This window comes from Buteo buteo, chromosome 7 (assembly GCF_964188355.1).
Source record: "Buteo buteo chromosome 7, bButBut1.hap1.1, whole genome shotgun sequence".
Lineage (NCBI taxonomy): Eukaryota > Metazoa > Chordata > Aves > Accipitriformes > Accipitridae > Buteo > Buteo buteo.
This window is the reverse complement of record NC_134177.1, coordinates 14,764,679-14,785,941: the sequence shown is the minus strand read 5'-3', so window position 1 is coordinate 14,785,941 and position 21,263 is coordinate 14,764,679. Positions and strand designations below refer to the sequence as shown.

The 21,263-nt window shown below is 39.7% G+C and overlaps 2 protein-coding genes across 11 annotated transcripts in view; one reads left to right on the top strand and one right to left on the bottom strand.

The window, feature by feature from the left end:
* The window catches only part of OPA1 (OPA1 mitochondrial dynamin like GTPase), a 59,493-nt gene extending 48,335 nt beyond the window's left edge, over positions 1 to 11,158 (bottom strand). For 2 of the 4 annotated variants that reach the window (XM_075031651.1, XM_075031653.1), the window contains exons 1-6: positions 10,992 to 11,158; positions 6,912 to 7,230; positions 6,493 to 6,589; positions 5,190 to 5,297; positions 3,897 to 3,950; positions 3,198 to 3,265 (exon numbers count right to left, since the gene is read on the bottom strand). In XM_075031651.1, coding sequence (XP_074887752.1) covers positions 3,198 to 3,265; positions 3,897 to 3,950; positions 5,190 to 5,297; positions 6,493 to 6,589; positions 6,912 to 7,230; positions 10,992 to 11,020 — 675 coding nt within the window. In that variant the 5' untranslated portion in view covers positions 11,021 to 11,158. The remainder of the gene's footprint in view (positions 1 to 3,197; positions 3,266 to 3,896; positions 3,951 to 5,189; positions 5,298 to 6,492; positions 6,590 to 6,911; positions 7,231 to 10,991) is intronic. The other 2 variants (XM_075031652.1, XM_075031654.1) reach the window with 1 other exon arrangement.
* A 132-nt stretch (positions 11,159 to 11,290) lies between these two features.
* LOC142032701 (putative cation-transporting ATPase 13A4) overlaps positions 11,291 to 21,263 on the top strand; it is a 50,247-nt gene continuing 40,274 nt past the window's right edge. For 6 of the 7 annotated variants that reach the window (XM_075031644.1, XM_075031642.1, XM_075031646.1 and 3 more), the window contains exons 1-2: positions 11,291 to 11,642; positions 14,578 to 14,881. In XM_075031644.1, coding sequence (XP_074887745.1) covers positions 14,819 to 14,881 — 63 coding nt within the window. In that variant the 5' untranslated portion in view covers positions 11,291 to 11,642; positions 14,578 to 14,818. Of the gene's footprint in view, positions 11,643 to 12,752; positions 12,861 to 14,577; positions 14,882 to 21,263 lie in introns of those variants that run through there. The other variant, XM_075031643.1, reaches the window with a different exon arrangement.

Below are 21,263 nucleotides of genomic sequence, written 5' to 3'. Positions count from 1 at the left end.
AACTTTATCCAGAAAAAATCAACGTTGATCAATTAATGGGATTTAAAAACCCAAGTTGTTTACAGTCATTATATTATTTTTTTTATCAAAGAAACAATGTAAAGGGGAATAACACTAGCTGACACACACAGCAGCACAAACCTTGCAAAGTCATCATGACAGTTTGGGTGCACAATAAATAAAAGAAAAGGCAAAACAAGTACTGACGTTGTTACTGCCTATGCTTTAACCCCGCCCCCCGCCACATTATTTTACATTAAAAGTTAATATGCTGTACTTCAGTTGAGTATGACTATGCCTTTAACTTAAACGTTCCTCATGACTAAAGTATTTGTGTCCCATTTTCACGAGCAACCAAAGCCCTGTCTTTTTGCATGTCTTGACTCTTCCCCTATTTCCCATTGACTTCAGTGTGACTGTTCATGAGAAAAGCTGAGCCACAATAAGTCCTTGCAGGAAAAATAATTAAATGCTGACAGATGTAAAGGGGTGAGAATGATGAGGAAGGTAAAGATATCAATTTCTAAGAATTTGAATAAATGTCGCAATTTTATCCAGAGTACTTATAACATGAAACTGGGAATTAAGTTGGGAATATAACAATGCTATGAATACAAAAGAGAAAATTGTGGAAACTTTACTGCATAACTTGCAAGACAGAACAAAACAAACGAGAACATTAAAAAAAAAAAAATCTAAGTCAAGAGATATTCCTTACTAAAGTCTCTTTTTCACTCTCTAGCAGTAGCTGTAGTGAAGAGCTGTAGAATTACTGTGCTGCTTCTTACATTGACTGAAAGTGACCCTGTGCTGGCTGAGCAAGGCAGTCTATGTGCTGCCAAATCCTCAACAGTGCACCAGGTTCTTCAAGGTATGAGATTTAATCAAAGCACCAAAGGCAGAGAAAGGACTGTGTGGTTGGTATTAAATTATTTATTTATCTGGCTTCTAAGCCCTAAATCAATACTTGAGTCACATTTTTCACACCCACTTTATCACAGCTATAACCACTATATATATATTATTTTTTTAAATTGGGCTAAGCTTCGGAATTTGTTTGCTTTAATAGGAAGCTGAAGCTCTTTAGGAAATTTTTTTGGAGACAGTCAATAGCGCAAGATAATTTTCTAAGGTAACACTGCTATTTCAAGTGCAAGCCTGAACTAGTCCCACACATACAATACACTGAAATATTTTACTACACTATAGCTTTTATAACTATCTTCTCTTTCTCCAAGAACAAGTTTTCTTATTTAATCCAAGTAGAAACACATTTAAACTCCATTATTTAAATAACTTATCTAAACATTCCAGTAATTTTAATTTAATTCTCTTTTTAAAAAATTGTACCTTTTGTATTAAATGAGAGATTATGAGATAAACACATTATCTGGCAAGACACAGTACAGCCTGATTCAGTGTTTGGGACAACATTTACTCTCTCAAAGTTATCTTGTGAACTAACTGGTTTCTTATTCATTCTACATCAGGTTTTAAACAGTCATCTGAGGACAATGCCCAATAACAATTCCAAAGAACATTCCTCCAAATGAGGAATTCCTAGATTCCTTTACCAGTTACTCATCTTTTCACAATGAAACAAAGAAAACCAGCTCATCAGACACAATTAATACCATGCTACAGCACTTTATGCATTCATACAATCACAATTCTTACACTAGTATTGGTTGGCAGTAGAAAGCACTGAATGAAAAAGGCCATCTAACCCATTGTCTTGAAAATAATAATTTTGCTTGCCAATAAACTAAGTGATTATGCTTTGTAGGTATTCATATGTGCCTTGTTTGAAATATTACGACCAAAATTGATCATATTAATTAGCAAACCAACAGTTTCTAAGCGTAACATATCGGATATAATTGGAATAACAACAATTAGTACACCAGAGTAAATTTTCTAAATCATACTGATTTAATATGGGCTGATGTTCTCCATGCCACAGCCAAAGGTCTGTTGGCAACATTAAAATGCAGTTGTCACTGCATTCGAAAAAAACCCAGAATAATAAGTATAAGTGATATTATTGGTATTCAGTAAAAATCTCAGTTAATTTAGTTATCAAAGACAATAAACTAAGATGGCCACTTCTTCACAGATCAATAGTAAAGTATTTTCTATGTTTTAAACAGTGAAACCAGTGCTAAGCAATCACTGTAAATAAAATAAATAGAGAGAGAGAGAGAGAGTTTACTGACAAAGGAGAAACAAAAAGCGAACTTAATTTTCATGTAGAAATCCATCACTGTTCTAAAGAGAAAAAAAGTTATAAAAAGTGAGCTTTGTACAGGTTTCACTACATATTGCCATGCAGAATTAATGTCAAATAAATGTATACATGCCTGCATATACAGAAATGGCTTTTATGTAAAAGCCCCAGTTATACTTCAGACACTTTCAGTTGCAAAAATAAATATATAATAATTTAGAAATTCCCCAATATATATTGTTTTCCTTCAAATTTTTAAAGAATTTAAAAAAAATATACACAGGAAAAATGAAAAGCCATTAAAGAATGATCAACATTACAATTTAGGAATTTAATAGAAATTATATCTACTATTCATGAAAGAAAAAAAAATAAACTTCACCTTCTTTACTTCAAGGAAAAAATGCTAAAACTTTTAGTTATCAAAATACAGTAACATTTGTTCCAGAAGATAGTAACAAAAATGTGATGTATGCTTTGTCTAAATAAAGTAAAAAGACAGACTGCTTTAAGAAATAGAAATTCTTTATTAAGGCAGAAATCCTTAAGTAAGTATCACAACTGTGAAAATGTCAACAGAAACGAGGTTGCAAGCAGAAATGCTTGAAAATAACTATAAAAGCCTAAACCAACTTCAGTAACAAGCTATAACCTCAAGTGCCACTGAGAACATGCCCTGAAAAATTGCAAATGCACGCAAAATACCTAACAATAATTACATTCTTATTACAAACCAATTTTAAGAATGCAATTGCTAAAGATTTTTATGACTGCCTTGTATTTTCTCTACACCAAAATGTTTATTATTGTACTGTTTATATATTAAAAACATCAATGCATACTCAAGTAATTTTCAGTGATAAAATTTGTTCAAGCTGCTTCAAATTAACATCTGCAGCTAGCTGCTGAAGCAGTTTTAAAAAAAATTACCTGTTGTCAAGACACTTAAGTTTTGCAAGATAGTAATTACCTTCTTGTACTGTTTGTCATTGTCATATCCCTGGTCAGTAGCTCTGAATGCTGTTTCTCCTGGAGAACCTAGGACATAATTACAGAAACTCATTGTAACATGCAAAAGGCACTTAAAAATTCTGAAACTACACCTACTAAAGTTTCAACTCCTATGAATTATTAATTCAATAATCTTTGAAGTTACTATTTAAAAAAATTCACCTCAAGAAACTGAAAAGTAATTTAGTTTAAAACTCATCTGAAAATTTTATATCTAGTTTGTGACTCCAATTAGTTACATCACAAAGTAGTAGGCAGCTTCAGTTAGACTATTAAAGTTCTGAAAACACTGTAAAATTAATTATTTCTGATAAACATGAAAGGATAATACAAATTCCATTGGTAATACTGTAATGAGAAAAAAAAATTCTTTCATACTGTAGTGACATAGATTTTCAAAACAAGCTTCTAGAAAAAGCCTGAAATAAAAAGCATCTGCTAGGGACTGTGGCAGAGAAATAACAACTATTCATCTATTCATTCTCTCAGGGGAGGATCCAAGTATTTTTTAAAATAGTTGGAAAGTATTTTTAATTCAATATTAAATTGCTGCAAATAGTTGTGTTTACATTGATATTCACTCCTCTTAGTATAGTAGTGTTTTAACAGTTTGCTTTAAAGAGGCAGGTTAAGGGCAGTAAAAAGGGCTTTTACACACCTAACAACAGAAGTAGATCAGAAGCTCCTATGACTTCACTAACCAAATTGTAACCTGTGAAAAATCAGCAGAAGAGGGGAAATAAAAATTATAAATACAAAACAAAATGCAAAACAAAGATGAGGGATCTTTGTCTCATTTGGAGGACCACACAATCATAAATGGCAACTATGCCCATGTGAGTATGATAATAAATAATAGGCAACATCTCACAATACCAGTCAGTAACACCACAATTTTAAACAGCCTAAATTTTAAACAGCTAAAATACATAGGAGATTGTAATCTACTTGTCACTCTGTTGAACTTGATCCCTACTTAGGTGCTCGCTGAGTCTGTAAGATTAATAAACTAGTTCTGCCATTGACGCTATTTTAAGAAAATGAAAATACACTTACGCACACTGATATGGGAATATTTTCAAACACACTTAGAGCAATGACTATAACACCTCACAGATATAATCTTTCATGAATACAAATTTATGTGGTTTGATAATTATTAAGGTATATAATAGGAATAATCTTGCCCATTATTACAACAATGACTAGGTGAAGTTTTGAGCTGTGCTCATTAGCAAGTCAGATATGATGACCAAATCCATCATTTTTAGTTTTAAAAAGCCCACCGATCAGAAATGTCTTATTTAAGTCTCCTAAAACCTGAAAACCATTAAGCCTACTACTACCTGGACGCACTGAATGGACAAACCATCGCCTTGTCTTTTGTGAAGGATTTAGAACTCCTACCTACTCCTTTAAAATGCAGTCCCTACCTAAGCTGTATCTTCAAGCAAGTTCTTCTGGAGCTACATCCAGATGGAAAATATCATTCAACCCAAAAGCATATCTTCATTACAAATCTCTTATTTCACATGCTTGCAACATTAAGAACCATGATTCTTAATAATCCGACTCTTTTCTCCTGTAACAGCTGTAGTACTGTTACTGTCCAGTTCCACTCTCACCTTCTCCAAACTCCAGCTTGACACGTCCGGCCTCCATGACTCACTGAAGCAATCTAGCTTTCAATCTGTTTGTTTGGAGTTGTCCAAGAATTCTAGTTTTATATTCAATTTCACACTTTGGTTCTCTGTACTTGCTACTGGAATTCTTGCTTTTAAAAATACATTACACTTACCTGTGTCCATAACACTTTCAGATGACACACTCAATGAAAAGGCATGCATTTTCAGGATCCGCTTTCTTTTAGTGTCTAAGGACATACCTGTAACATCATCTTGTAATAGCTTATGTTTTCAAAATTAAAACTAAGATGAAAAGTTATTCTCACCAGGAGAAAAAAGTCCTTTCAGTGAAGTGAAGCTCTCTCCAATCTTGTCAAAGTCAGGCAGAAGTTTGGCAAGCTCATCTGCATCAGGAATGGCTTTGATAAGTTTTTCTAGAAAAACAGTACAACAGATAATGAGTAGGGTTTTTTTCCTATTCTTTTTGTGAACAAAAATGGGTTAGGCTGTAAAACCTAGCAACTGTTTCAGGACATGGCTTTTTTTTTTTTAATAAAGAATTAAAAAGTTTCTTTCTACATGCACCTCCCCACATTAGTGTTGGGAAAGATTATCAGATCTGAAAAACCAATTGCTTTTTTAGACTTTGAACTTCCTGATAAGCTGGTTGCCTCAGGTACTTTAAAATTGTCTAAAACTTACTGCTGCATTTCAGCACATTTCATACCTTATCCTCTCACATACTTTGTAGAGGATGTTTTAAAATTACACGAAACTGTAACTATGCTCACCTTTTGTACATTTTAAGAAAAGCTTATTTTTCAATTTCATAAATAATTCAATTCTGTAATCCTTTAAAAAACCCTAACTTATTAGCTTTAAAGTACTATAAAAATGTACTGTCCACACACAATAAAAACAAGAAAACATATGCCTCAGTTACTCAATCTCTGCATTTATCTATGCAATGCTCACAGATGTAATAAAATCATCATAAACTTTTTTTTAAAAGAAATTTTTAAAAAGAAATTTACTACCCTACACATATAAGAAGTAACTCAGTGTTTGTTTTTTAGATTTCTATCTTTCATCTAAAAATATGCAGAAAACTACAGTAACTAGAAGGTTCAGGAAAACAGAGTATGTATTTTTCATTTTCTTCTGTATCTTCAAGATAATTTTGTAGATAGGTAGCGTCAGTATTCTACATTTTCAACTGGTCTTTTACTCACACATATCTTTTACTTATCTATTTATATTTTTTACTTGTGTCATTCATATAGAAAGAATTGTGCAAAATCCTACCAAAACACATGTAAGTGCCCTTGATCATGCTCTAACTCTCCTTTCAGTGATGGGATTATACGGCCATATGAAAGGACCAAGAACATTCTCAAATGAAAGGATGAATTACAGAATATCAATGCTAACCAATGCTTAACTTCTTCCTACAAACACATTGATACAAATACCTTGGTAAGACACACACCAAACTCTAACAAAACAAGTGCACTCCAATTACAGCTATAAAGATACTACTGGAGAGAGGCACTGAGGACCTACACCCTTATGTTTAAGTTTTACATATGCTAGTCTTTAGATAGAGTAACATTTTAGTTTTTGCGATACCGAAGTCAATATGTTCATCAAGCTCCCAAATGAAGTCAGGAACAATCCACTTATATTCATCGAGATCTGGCATCATGTCCTTCCACTGATCGTATGTCTAATACAAAAAGGAAAAAAAAAGTAGTAGAAATAGAAAAAGAAATGTATGTAGAGACACATATGAGCAATCTGTTGAAAAGTAATACCTACATACAAAACATACTAACCCACCATCTTTCAGATATGAATACTACTACTCAATCTTCTAAAATCTATACTAGTTCTCTAAACAATGTTTTCCATATTCACTCATCTTTATTATCATTAGTTAACCAAACAATGAAATATTGTATTTTTGTGGATATACCAAGAACTACTGTTCTGAAGTATATAATAGTAGCAAAGACAAAATGCATAAAATAGCTTCCACAGATAAATACCTTCTTAGCTGTATAACCACCACCTACAGCAGATCCTAATATAAGATAGCGAAGTTTGAGAAGCCTTGATGCTAGCCTAGCTAGCCAAAAGTTCCTGTGGAACTGGTATCCATATTTTACATTTAAAAGTTTTGTTTTGCGTAGGGGAAGACGATTAAGAGAAGAGAACAGCTGAATTGATATCCTTAACGGAGGTCTTTGAAATTTTGAACTTGGATAGTAGGGATGATGTATACTTCGGGAAATAAGATGCAAGTTTTGAAGTGGTGATTTTCTTTTTATTCCATAGCTGCTATTTGCTAGACTCCGGCAGATGACACTAAAAGAAAAAAAAAAAAAACCTCTTAAGTAACAGATTTCCTCAACACACTATTAACTCAATAACCTCTTCAGAAGCAATTCACATTACATTTTAGCTGGTTACAGATAAATTAGAGCATCATTCTGAATATACAATTTCCAGTTACCATTGGTATGCTACCAGGAAAATAAAAACCTGTAAACATCGTTAATGGATATAGCATTTCTAATGATTACAGAAATAAAATCTTAAATACCATTTATGAAGCCTGTTATGAATTAAATTTAACTTCTGCACTGGATTAAGGCAAGTAACATGTCTGTGGTAAAACAGTTTGGGCAAACAGGAGCTAAGAGTCCAAAGACGACTATGATCAACTTGCAACATAAAAGAAAACTTGACAGTTTGGCCTATCTCGTTATTCAAAATGAACTTTTAGAGAACATTAAATTTGTAGAGGATTTTCAAACTTCAAAAAAACAATACACAGACAAAATTCCTTTGCAAAATACATTTGTCCTTTTTTGGCAGATTCTTCTTGGGAGTTGAAGCATGTACTTAATGACATCTTTCACTTCCTTTCACTCCAGTACTCTGCAGTTCAGCATTATTGTTTTGTCTTAGGTCATGCATAGACAAGATTACTTCTGGAGATGGCTGCACCATGTTTGTTGAAGACTTTAATAAAGTAATTCAGATTTATGCAACAGGGAAAATTTCAGTCTGAAAGATGAAAGAGCTCAGCCATGAAAAGCACGTGTTAAAACACAGGAACCTTATCAATGCTGCCTATGTTAAAACAAACGCATAGCGTGGAATAAAGCTCCTTGTATATTTTCAATTACATTATCTGCATGCTTCAATATTTTGAGGTAGCTTTGTTAGTTTAGGGAAAAGACAACTGCTCTGGAAAAAGCAATTTCTTCTGTAAATTTTTAGCCTCACCATATCAGAATGGTTAATATTAAATCATTACCTGATGCAAAATACGAGTGAAGTTACAGTTCTTGAAATTAATGCTTGTTTTTTCCAGGGTTTTCAATATTATCAAGGGCATTTACTACTTACAAAGGGGACAAACACGAAAGAAGAAAGTGCTTCACACCAGAAGGCAAATTATTCATCCTGTAATCTTAAATCATTTAAAATTAACAGATCTTAAAGAGAGTGAATCATATGAAATAGAAAATATTACAGTATTTTCTAATAACATGCTCTATAATCTATACAGTTCTTTGCTTTGAGATTTTCCATGTACTAGGGGTGACATTGTCTACGACAGGCATATTCTTAATGACCAAACAAGTGGAAGACTTTTTTATAAAGGCACTTTGGACTTTTAGAAATTGAGCTTTCGGAAGATAAGTTAAGAATCAGAATTATGTGAGTTGAAACATTTTCCTCTCTTAAAAGACTAATTCTCCTGATGATCTATGTTTAGAAATTTCCTTTATTGTAACAGAAAGCTCAAAAAAAGGAAACTCCACTGACTTTTATAAAAATCCTCATTCATTAAAGTCACTATGATTTTGAAGGGTATCATCTTGCTGCTATACTAAACTATCTAGAAGGCTGTGCCTTTGCAATAACAAACTTAGTATCTAGAAAGAAGATAATAAGCAGAAGCAGAATAATCCCAAAAGTAGTAACAAGTTTTTCCTCTTTGACATGGAATTACAAGAGGCTCAGAAATTAACCACAGATAGTATCAATACAAAAGTGGCTACATAACAATAAAAAATGAAAGTGCCTCCACACTATAAATGTTTTCTCTCCTGCTTTTGAAGGCAGTTTTTTAAATCAGGGTGTGATAAGCCTGTACAAAGCAAGCTGATGACTGGGCCATTATTTCTTGTTTTGCAGTCACTACCATTACACAGATATTTAATATTTTCAGGAGAGACAAAGTGGTAGTATATACTATAGCAGCCACTTCTCATTATTAGTCTTCACCTAGGTTAAAGGCATTTTGTAATTTTATCTGTGATTGTTCTTTTAAAATACACTGTGTTTTACAGCTTTCGTGCTGTATGTTTAAACTGAAGGAAAAATTGAGTTCCACCACAAATTGTTGTAGCAAAAACTTGATCAACAATCGCCTTCTGAGTGCTATCAAGTATTTCAAACCCTACCTGCTTTAATTTTACATATAAAATCTTTAATTCATTAAAAAAACCCACTACTCCATTATTGTTGAGAGGAGGGCCACGAAGATGATCAGAGAGCTGGAGCACCTCTCCTATGAAGACAGGCTGAGAGAGTTGGTGTTGCTCAGCCTGGAGAAGAGAAGGCTCCGGGGACAGCTTATAGCAGCCTCCAGTACCAAAAAGGGGCCTACAAGAAAGCTGGAGAGGAACTTCTTCCAAGGGCATGTAGCGGTAGGACAAGGAGTCATGGCTTTAAACTGAAAGAGGGTAGATTTAGATTAGGTGTAAGGAATAAGTTCTTTACTGTGAGGGTGGTGAGGCACTGGAACAGGTTGCCCAGAGAGGCTGTGGATGCCCCATCCCTGGAAGTGTTCAAGGCCGGGTTGGATGGGGCTTTGAGCAACCTGGTCTGGTGGAAGATGTCCTTGCCCATGGCAGGGGGTTGGAACTAGGTGATCTTTATGGTCCCTTCCAACCCAAACCATTCTATGATTCTACCAAAACTTCAATTTTCTCTTTTATTCTTTCCTTCCACTGCTAAAAACTCCCGATGAATACTGACAAAAAGAATCAATCACCTCAAGATCTTCACTAAAAAATGCAGTTAGACTGAAAAGGGAGCCAAAATAATGCCATTAAATGAAACATTTCAGGAGTTCCAAATTTAAAGCCTCTGGAAAGCTGTTTTTAACAACAATAACAAAAATCAGCCTTCTAGACATGAGTTGCTCCGCCATTAGAATTTGCCTGATTACAGGCCTGTAACCTGACTACTCTTGCATTGCACTGAGATTATAGATACCTTGTAAAACAAGAAAGAGTGGCCCGTTACTGTTGATAGTCAAGCACTCCACCTGGAAGTCATACCTAACATTTTACACATATTGCTCCAGTTTAAGAGTTCAAAAAACCCCCACCTCAGCTGGAACAAGTTTTCTGTAAAGACACGTTATATACACTTTTAATAGCTATGACTGCAAAGCAGTCTTTCAAATGTAACTCAACAAAAAGCACTGTGGCGTTTTCTTTTTCATTCAGCACTAGACCACACTTATTTTGCTACTACTGCTCCCAAATCTGCCAAGTAACACCGTGACATTACTGGCCATTCATTTTAACCGCTCCCATCTGGAATTGTGTAGAATGGTGAAAAACAAGAGAAACGTAGGGTAGCTGCTGGGGAGAGCCAACATCTGGACACCAAGGTGGCCCGAACTCCCTCGGAGTCCCCAGGAGACGTAGCTCCCTTCCACACCGCACCCCCACGTCCCATGGGAGCTGAAGGAGGGGGAATTTCCCCACCTGGAAGCAGCAGCCCCACCCCAGCAGGCCTCAGGCTCACCCCTCCGCCATTCGCACCCCCGCTCCCCCACCCTGCACCCCGACCCGCCGTGCTCTCCGGCCTCTCCCCCGGGGCAGCCCCGTTCCCACGGATGCCCGGGGCCTACTCAGCCCGGACGAGCGTTACCACCGACGCCACGCCCGGGGCAGAGGCCCCCGGGTCGGAAGAGGCGGGAGAGGGTCGCGGCTCTGGCGGCCGCTCGCTCCGCACAGCCGCCGCGCCCCAGCGGCCAGGCCCGCCGGCGGCCCGCCGCGCCCGCCCTGACCCCTGCCACGGCCCACCCCGCTCACCAAGCCGCCGCCGCCCGCGTCCGCCACATCCTAGCGGCCGAGAGGGGCCCGGAGGAGCCGGACGCACCGCGGCCGCTGGCCGGGGCTCCCGCGCCTGACGCCCCGGGCTGCCGCGGGCAAGGGCAGGTGGAACTGCCGCGGCCCCGGGCTGACAGGGCTGCCGCCGCTTCCGGGCACCGCGGTCCGTGGCGGCAGGCCCGGCTGAAAACCGCGCCTCCCCGCGCAAAGGTTCCGGACGCGGCGGCGGCGAGGGAGGGAGGGTTTTGAAGGGAGGACCGCTGGGGGGTTTGCCCGGCCAGGAGAAGTGGAGAGGCGGGAGGGGGACTATGGCTTCTCCACAGCCAAGCCTTGTGTTTCCCCTCACACCCCAGCGACGGCAGGGCCAGGCCTCAGTGCCTAGCCCCTATGCCCCTGGGCCGGCCCAGGGCATCCCCGGCACCCCCCGGGCGGCCTGGGCTCGCCTCCGGGGCCTGGCCCGGCGGGTCAGGGGCCGGAGAGCGTGGTGAGGCCCAGCCCCGGATGGAGGCCTGTGGTCGTACCAGGGTCTTCCGCCGCTTGAATACCATTGCCAGATGAGTTCCCAGCTGTTGTCGCTCTGAAGAAGTGCGTGAAATGGGTGGTAGCGCTGCCTTGAAAGGTGGAAAACACAAGGTGTGTCCAAATGGGCTTTTCAGAGTTGGGGGGATGGGGGATGCTGACGGAACCACACGGAAGCAGGAGGCAGAGGAGGAACCAGGAGAGTTCAGCAGATCTGTCCATCTGCCCTCAGACAGGATTGTCTCTATTTACCTCATTTCTGAGAGAAGCATGCCCCACCTGTCCGTAGAGACCACAGGTGTCGGAGTGTTCACCTGGCAATGCCAGTGCTTGCTAACATTAATAGGAAGTTTTCCCTCATTCCTGTCTTGAATCTTTCTTGCAGCAAGTTAACTCTATCCACAGTGGACATGGAGAATACTCTTTTTCTCCATTTACATGTTTGAAAACTGTTGTCATGACTCCTCTCAGTTTGCTTTTCTTTAGATTAAACAACCCTAAGTCCCTCTTCTGTGTTTTCTGACTCCTTAGTCATTCCTTCTTCCCTGTGCTGTCCTGTGGACTGTGACCAGTTGGTTCACAGCTTCCTTTCTGTAATATGCCCAGAACTGGATATCATGTGCTGAGCTAAACAGAAAAAAGAGATTTGGGGTGTTTTATAGGCCAGGCTTCTGTTTATGCAGCGGGATTTTTCAGAGCAAAGTAAGTTGCACAAGGATGACATAATACATCATGCATTCTCAGGACTGAGATAAAACTTGCAGGGACAAGGTGAGGCACATGTTTCTGTCTCTTGCATGCTTGCTTTTAGATTTATCTTTATTTATAAATTTAAGGGACTATATTTTAAATCTTACCTTTGCTTTGTATTTTAACTTGACCAGACATTTTTGTGATTTATATCTGTGGTTTTAAGCAAATTTCAATTTAAAAATAAAATTATGATACTCCATAGGACATACAAGTAACTTTATAAACTAGTATGTAATTCTTACTTTGAACAGTAGAGGGCAACATATAACTAGAGGTTCCAATTCAGGACGCTTTACAGGTGTTTTCTCCAGGAGAAAGTGAACCTGCTTAAGAAAATTAACAAATTCCACCATCTTCATTGGTTCAGGATTAACAGATTTGCTGGAATATTATGACAGGTTGCCGAACTATGGAAATATTTTACACCTTTAATCTGGTTTTGATTTGTTTTCAGTTGTGAAGATATAAACCTCCCTAATAAGGGTGTTCTGTAGGAGCAGAAATTGTCAATAGCAGCTGGATTAAGCCTACAAGTAGTGAATAGATTGGATGAGCCTTGATTCTTCCCTGGAGACCCAGGTTTGGTGGGATACTCTGCAATGCAGCTCATCTCTGTGAAAGGGCAACCAAGGACTCCTACTGCACCCTAGTCTTCTATAGACACTAGAAAGAGCAAGGCTGACATCTGGGAAAGCAGCAAAAGCTGACCAGGCAGAAAAAGCATGTGTAGCACTCCTGTTTTCCACCCCTGGCACCTCCCAAAATAATGAGTCATTTCCCAGAATCATCAGCCTGCCTTGGAAAAGGTATCTTTGCAGTTGTTTCCTGTCTTCTATAGCTTCTAGATAGCAATGCTCTGCTTTCCTGTATAATTGGATTTATCAGAAATTGACTTTATTGCATTCTTTCTTTTTAATTTTTAATTGAAAATTGTGATCATCATGTAATAACTGGAGTTCCTGTTGCTGGCTTTCAGAAGAAAAAAAAAAGAAAAGTTTAGAGGCTCAAATCTAGCCTCAGAGTGGCAGTCGGGGGAAGGAAGGGGTAACACTGAAGCTGGGGTATGGAGAGCACCTTGTTCGCCCCTGATCTTGTCACAACAGATCACCCTTAACACAGCTTAGTACAGTTACAGCCTTTTCTGTCCAGCCTCTGGTCTGGGTTCCTTTTCAAAGCGTGCTAGGTGTCAAGACCAAACAACTTCTCTCCAATGCAAACTGCTTGTCACCAGCATTTTAGAAACATATCTGTCCCTGTGCTGTGCATACATGCAAATCTGGTTTGCAGGTCTGTGCCTGGCTCACATTATTAGCAATGGGCAACTTTTATTGTATTGATTGATCTAGCTCCCTCATTTTCTCTTCTTTCTTCCCTCCATTTCTCCCATTTCAGTTTCTCTGAGCCTGCCTACTGCAGGATAGGCAGTGGTCTTTCCTGATGCTTGAGGTGTCTGGGACTTGTAAAAGTCCATGCCACATGGAAGTAAAATGCTAATGGAAAGGAACTAACTTGGTACCTCTTGATCTGTTTCAGTCACCCCAGAACTAATATTTTAGTTTCCTTAATGTATTTGCTGGAAGAACAGGTTTTGCCTTTCCTGACCTCATTCCTGAAATATTTGGTGTGTAACTTCTTAAAAAGTGGTAAAGGACAAGGAAATAGTAATGAGAATGAATCACAAGACTAATAAACAAATGCAGCCTGACTAGCAAAAAAAGGAGGTGATAAAACCCTCAGTGCTCTTTTTCTGCCAGCTTCCTTTTGGCTCTGATTTGGAGGTCAGAGACATTTGTATCCAGCTCACTGACATCAGTGGGGAACTCTAGTTTCCCCTAACAGTGAGTAAATAACCTCAGTGGTGTTTTCCAAAGCTCTATGGTGAGGTCAGAAGACATTCTGTGATGATATTCTTAACAATGAATAAAAGTACTGGTTACAGATGGTACAAGGCTGGATCCTAACACACAGGCAGTGCATAAATCCACGGGCACAAACTGGGGCCTCTGTTTACAATGCCAGAGCTTGAACTTTTCTCCAAGGCATATGTGGGGAACACAGCTGGACACTTAGTTCAGGCTGGTTGCTAAGAGTGTTAACAACAGCAATGCTTATTTTCCTTCTCATTTGGACACACTCCTGGTCTCCAGTGATCCCATGATCTCTCGAAGAAAAATATTCCCCTCTTGCCCTCCCCTGAAAATTGCATGCCAACAGCACTTGCTTGCACCTGTCAGTTATGCCCCACAGTCATATTGTGGCAAACAGCTGTTAAGATCTAACTTTTTCTTTCTTGCAGTGTCTTTGAGTGAATTTTGCATGTACCCTTGCAGTCACAACACTCCAACAACAGAATGAAGGGAGGAGGGTTGAATGTTACCTGCTAACCCCACAGAGAGGGAGGAGCTCCATTCTTCAAACATCAGCAGAGTTATAAGGAAGGTGTGTACTTAGAACGCTTCCTCAATGTGGAAGTTCAAGCGCACAACGCTGAAGACGTGTCCTGAGGGTGCTCTAGAAAGTCTCCAGAGGGTCATTTCATGGGGGAAAATCCTGCCAAGAACCATTATGCACAGCTTAACCAGGGAGAAGAGAATGAGATGGTAAGTCGTATCTCTGTCTAGGTCTTTCTCAACTTGAAGCAGCAGATGGCACATGTTCTGTAATAAAATGCTACAGTCTGTAATTTAGTTATGGGTGGTGGGGGTGTTCCCATAGCAGAAACATAGAGTTAGAAAGGGATATAATTTTTTTTAGCAGAAAGAAAATAAAGTTGTACGTGTCCACTGGGTTTAATTGGTTATCCCCTCCAACAGGAGGATGGCTCAACAGATTATTGGTATGGCATTATAAATCTAGGTGGAGGTGGTCTTATATGAGTTTGAGGGATGGGCCGGAGCGGTGTTCCTAACCATTTGACAGCTGAATCTCTAGGGTCAGCTCCAGTTAGATGAGGACTGGGAACCTTGGCTTTCTCTGGAACATAAAAACACATGTGTTATGTTAGCATAAATTATTAGCAAATGCAGTCTGTTGAATTGGCAACACTGTTCCAGCCTGAGCGCCTGTATAAAGCTGGATTTCTATATATAGAACTACCGTATTTCTTTCCAGAGTTTCACAGGGAGGAATATGTTTACATGCGTTCTGTAACATGTGGAAATAAGTCCTATGTTTACAAAAAATATCTGATCTACTGCATGGTGCTTCTCTTAAATAGTAGGCTCAGTGCACAACTGTAGTAAATTAAGTGCTTCTTAGCTGCTTTGGCATTATAGTGTGTTACGGATCAGCTATTTGTCACATATGCATTCTGTCAGTCTAACAGATTCTGCTGGAGATGTCAGACCCATGATGCAGCTGTACAGCAACCATTCTCATGCATGTCTGATAAATGCAGTGCTTCTCAAAAATTCCTGTGCTGCAGAGCCACTATAGCTCTGCTATGAGTGTGCGTAGGATTTCTGGGTGTACAACAGCCCCAGAAAGCTAGTGAAACACAGTCAATTACAACCTGACATGACTGTTCACTTCCAGAAATCCTGGAGAAATCTTTGAAATCTACTCAGTGAGAACTCTGTTTTAGTGAAAAAGAGACCATGTCATGGAAAAACATGGACACTTGTTATCCCTAGATACAAATGTAGATTTTCAGTCAGCTCTCTGCCATCCAGGGAAGGAGAGGTGTCATATTTTGCATAGTGCAAACCTCGGTAATCCGGGATGTGCTAGAGAATGCAGTACAGAGTCATCCAGCAGCATGAACTGAGCACTGCAGGAAGCGCAAAGGCACTGGCTCTGAGGGTGGGGACTAATTAGCTCAGTGCAATGCAGAACCCAACTGGCTCTGCCGCTGAATCAGTAAACCTGCTCACAAGCACCCCGCTCCTGGCTCTAGCCCTGGTGCTGATGTGCCCCTGCTCCCCAGCTCCAAACGGCTGGTGGTTTAGTGTTTGTGCTCCACCATGCCCCTGTCCTTCTAGGACCATAAACACCCTGTCATTCTCTTCCCACTAGTGGTACTGTCACTAGCAACACCAGAAATGAGCCTGAGCTAATTAGGTTTAAGTGGACTGTCTGGTGCTGTGTAGAGCCACACTATTGTACCCTGTGTGTCCAATTCCAGCTGTGCGCTACTGGGACACCCAACTTGTGCTTGCATGGAGCCAGCTATCCCAGTTTCATACCAGTATCATACTGAGCACATGTGCTGTGAGTCCAGTGCCTCAAGGATCTGCACTGTGAATATGAGGTTTTCCATGCACGTGGTGCGTGTGCACAGTGTTGAGTCAATTTGCGCTGTAAATCCAAGGTGTCTGGCAGTTGCCATGCTCTCCAAGCCTGCAGTGAGCATGAGCAGTGCTCATTCACCTGGGATTCCCAAATGAAAATCACAGAAAAGATTGATAAAGCAGTTGAGTAGCAGGTGAAATTAAAACCATAGCCCAATTGTGCTAGATTTGGCAGGTATGTATGTGTTTTTGTTACATATGTGTGAGAGAGAAAAAAGTTGGGAGTATGAGAGAGAGGAAGATGTCTGTGAGGGTGTCTGAGGTACTGTAAGAGGATGAGAAAAAAACTGACGTGTGTGTAGAAAGAGAGAACAGCTAGTGTGTGTATTTGTGTGAAAGAAAAAGTAATATGTATGTGAGAGAAGTTGTGAAGAAAGAGACAAGGCTATGTGTAAGCAGAGGAGAGAAGGAGAGTACATGGGGTAAAAGACAATTATGTGCAGACATTCTTTCTTTGTCAAAATCATGTATTTTAAATTATTGGCAGCTACAGCAAGTGGCACTGGCACATAATGTGTGACTCAGTGACCCTGCAACATTTTTTTTAAATTCTAAGCCATGAAAAATATTTTTGACATTATTGTTAACAGTCAGTTTAATCCACCTGAACCAAATTATTAACAAGCAGTTCTTGACTCCTCAAACAAGATCATATCACTTGGTGTAATAATATAACAGCTGACATTGTGCAGGTGCCAGTTCTTCCAGAGTGAAATACTTCAAGTAATTTTGAAAGCATGCAAGTAGTTCATTTGGACTCTGGACATGCAATGCTTTCCTGTGTTGAACTAGCTGTCCATTTTGCTGAGGAAAGTTGGGCAGCTTTAATGAGAAGAAATACTTCTAAGTTTTCTTCAGTGTTTCCATTTCTTGGTACAGCTGAGATGCTAGATAGTCCTGTATTTAAGAATAATCACGCTGACTTAGGAAATCTACCCTGTATATCCTTGTGTACATCTTTGGGATTACTTTACGTGGCTGGAGCACATTTGCTTGAATGAGAATTCACTCTCCTGGTAACCAGCTAAAACTTAGCAATGTATATTCAGAGCATGAGATAATCTCTCTCTCTCTTCATAACCATTTGTAGTACTGGAAAGATCTCAGTAGTGTGGAGCACTCTGGACACAGCAGCTTGCCTCAAAGAGGGGTAATAGGTATGGTAATAGGAAGGCATTTATTTTAGGAATTAGCTTGCTTTTTTTCCCCCTTCCCTTCAAAAAGATCTGCTTGAAGGTGTTTTTGAGAAGTAATTGTTGTGGAACAGAAAGAGGGAGGAAAACCACAGCTTTATGACCTCTGCCAATTTGATGCTCCTCTCTGTACAGCTTGGGACTAATCATTCACTTTGCACAAACCCTAAAGTGCAAAGCATAAGTCTTGCAGTGCAAAAGATGGTGATAGACTTCGACAGGCTGCTGCTTCAGGAAGGATTTGCCAGAAGCCTGTCTTAAGCGTGTGTTCCCCAGTTGCTTATATCTGAAGGAATGGGAAAACTACAGTCAGTCAGCTGGTGAACCCCAGTTTGCTGCTGCATATTGGCAGCTGTATGTCTCCTTTGGGATGCCAAAATTCTGAAGGGAAGCTGATCCAGGAATTTTATATACTTTGAGTTTGAAAAATTTAACTCTTAAAATTAAGATAGAATCTGAAAGGCACAACCTTGTTCTTAATGGAACGATAGTTGCTGCTGGCTTCAGAAGGAACAGAAACAAACCTCTGATGAAACAGGTTCTGGTTGGTAAGAATGAGATTCAGTTATTAAATTCCTTGTGAATCTTAACCAGTCTTTCAAGTCTAATCCTATTATCTGTTGTTATAGCAACAGGTTTTTCAAATAGGGTACTTGGTGATTGGGTTGCCAGAAATATGATAGTTCACAGCCACTGTTTAGGCTCCTTGCTGGTAGCTACAGGCCTTGTTTTCACCAAAGAAAAGGGTGCCTGAACTTGTTTGACTTTTGCATTTAAATTCTGCTGTGCAGATGACCTGGCAGTTACAGGCAACTTTTCTTTTAAACATAAGTAACAAAGACTTGCTGGACGCTAGAGCGATAAGCCTTTGAGTGCTGGCTTTGTATGATTGTAAAAGCAGCTAAGAACCTTTCTTGGAATAAGCACATTTTCTGCCAACTGAGCAGGTCTGGCAGCTTTTTCTGTCCAATAATCCATGGCCCCTCCCTAGACCCTTCAATGACAAGTTAAACCATTTTGTTTTAGTCACTATTCTGACTGTTGGGAGTCTCAAGAGAAAGGGGATCTTAACAGATGAGGAAACAAAGTTTTACGATACAGTACAATTTATTAAAAATTATTATACAGAGATGAGATGAGCCCTGCATACCAGCCTCTTTTGTAGACAGTGCTACATCCTGTGAGATAACGAGAAGCCCTTTGGAGTCTTACAGATAGCTAATCTTAGCTTTGTTTTCCACCATCTCTTAGTCTGGTGCCCTCAAGACCCCAGGTTATTTGGCTGTGTAATGTTATATATGCCAAATGCACACACTGAGCCCTAAAAATCTGCTCACACAGTAGAAAAGTTGTCAAGATGCAAATCTGTATTCATCAGACCTGTCTTCAAAAGAGGCATGTCTGCATCAGCACAGCCTCTTTGTGTAATGAAATACAACCCAGCAAAAGTTATTCTCTTTTCCTTAACAACATAAAACCAACCTGACAGACATGTTCTTACTGGTGACATCAACAGCAGGATTTCTGCCAGCCCTGGAAATATTGTTTGCCGTAGTGGACTTGCATTTGCTTGGAGATCTTTGTAGTATAGGCCTAGTGACTCCTGAATAAGCTTGAAGAATTTCCAAACCGTAATTACTGTAAGGCATCCACGTGGCTAGATAAACCTGCTGAGGAATCTGCATCATGTGTGTGCCTGTTCCCCCCTTCTTCATACACATTGTAGATACCTCTGTTGCAGGTCTAATATTCACCTTTTTTTGAGAAGATAATGGTTTTGAGAATTCTAAAGAATTCCACTGTTGACTTGTTTGACAAGTGAGAAGTATTTGTACTAACACTGTTTCTGTTTCAACAGGGAGTTATTTATGTACTAAATGTTTTTTTATGAATGCAGCATTCATTTCTGTAGTCCTTCCAGCTGAAGGCAAAGGGTTAGGAAAAACACCTCAACCTAACAGAACATTTTATTCTGTAGTTAAGTATTGAAAGGTTCTGGCCTAGGGAATTTTGGCACAGGTTATGTTTGGAGCTCAGTCTATTTCCCTGCTTAGCTTTACTTCTGAATGATGTGGCCCAGGTAACCTGCTCCAGACATTTTCTAACCGTGGGAAACGCTCTATCTTTGGCTTTAGATTCCTGCATGGACATCCAGATACAAAACAGCAGTTAACCTCTGATGTTTATTCTTTCCCAGCTTACTCCTTGTAGAGTTCCTGAACACCTATATTCAGAAATGTCACATTCATCAAGACACAAACCAATGAACCTGAAACAACACTTGTGTTCATAGGCCAGAATGTGCCCTGGGTCAGAACAGCTATCTATCTCAGGAAGGTCCCTTGTGAGAAGCAGCAAGATCCAGCAGACAGCATAGTGGATGTCTTAAGAGCATGGCCTTTTTTTCCCAGCTGAGCTGTTTTCCTTGTTTTCTTCTCTCCTAGTTTTCAAGGTGAGGAACACTGATGCATCCTTGGTTTTGGGAAGTGTCTTGAGATCTAAGGAATCAAACTGCCTTTTGAGGGGAAACTATTCTGGAAAACAAAGGCATGGAAACATATGCAGGCATAGGGGGACTCAGATACATATTTTGATATATAGGTGCATGGTTTCCTAGGCAGAGGAAGACAGAGTCTGCCCTAGCTCTATGGTTATGTTGTCATATCAGGCTTGGAGAATCATTCAGCATTTCAGAAGAGAAGAACACTGCCAACAGAAGATGATCCCAAATGGCTGCCAATCACATGCTGAATGCCCACCCTCTCCCTTCTTAATTGCATTAACTACAGCCTTATTGACTTCTCAGACTTTGGGTGTAAGGCACAAAAGCTGGAAATTAAAGGAGTGATTCACTGGCAGAACCAAGATGCACATGGCAGCAATCTCATTCTTCCCCACCCTGATATTCATGCCCATCCCAATTTGAAAATACTATTCCAGTTATTCCAGGTCCAGCCATTTAGTGGAGGAAGTCCGAAGGCATGTTCTTTTAACAGTTCTTCCCTTAGGCATCTCTCTCTCCTTGGGAGTTCCTTTGCTTTGCTGACAAGCTGTAAAGTCTGGATCCAAGCATCTGGATCTTGCTAGTAAGCCATTGCTGTGAACAGTAAGTTCACATAGTTCTATGTACTATTCTGTATGCTGGTGCTGACACTAATTTTGTAACCTTTTTGTTAAGGATACAACTAGACAGAGGTGAATGCAGAGCCTTTTACCTGTTTATAGGAGCATGTGAATATTAATAGCACGTGACTGCCACACCAACTACCTTCTAGCAACCTCACCTGCTGCTGTCCTCCATGAGCTTCCTTCTATCTTCTGCAGAGTTGCCTTATTCTCTTGGGCTGCTCAGAGATTATAGAAACCTTTGAAAATGCTGAGCGTGTGCATCGCACGGTGGTATAACAAGGTCCTGTGCAATGCAGGCCACTTCCCTGTGTAGTTTACCATACTTCTTCCCCACAGTTGCCCCTTTCTTTCCTTTAGAAACCACATGGAGA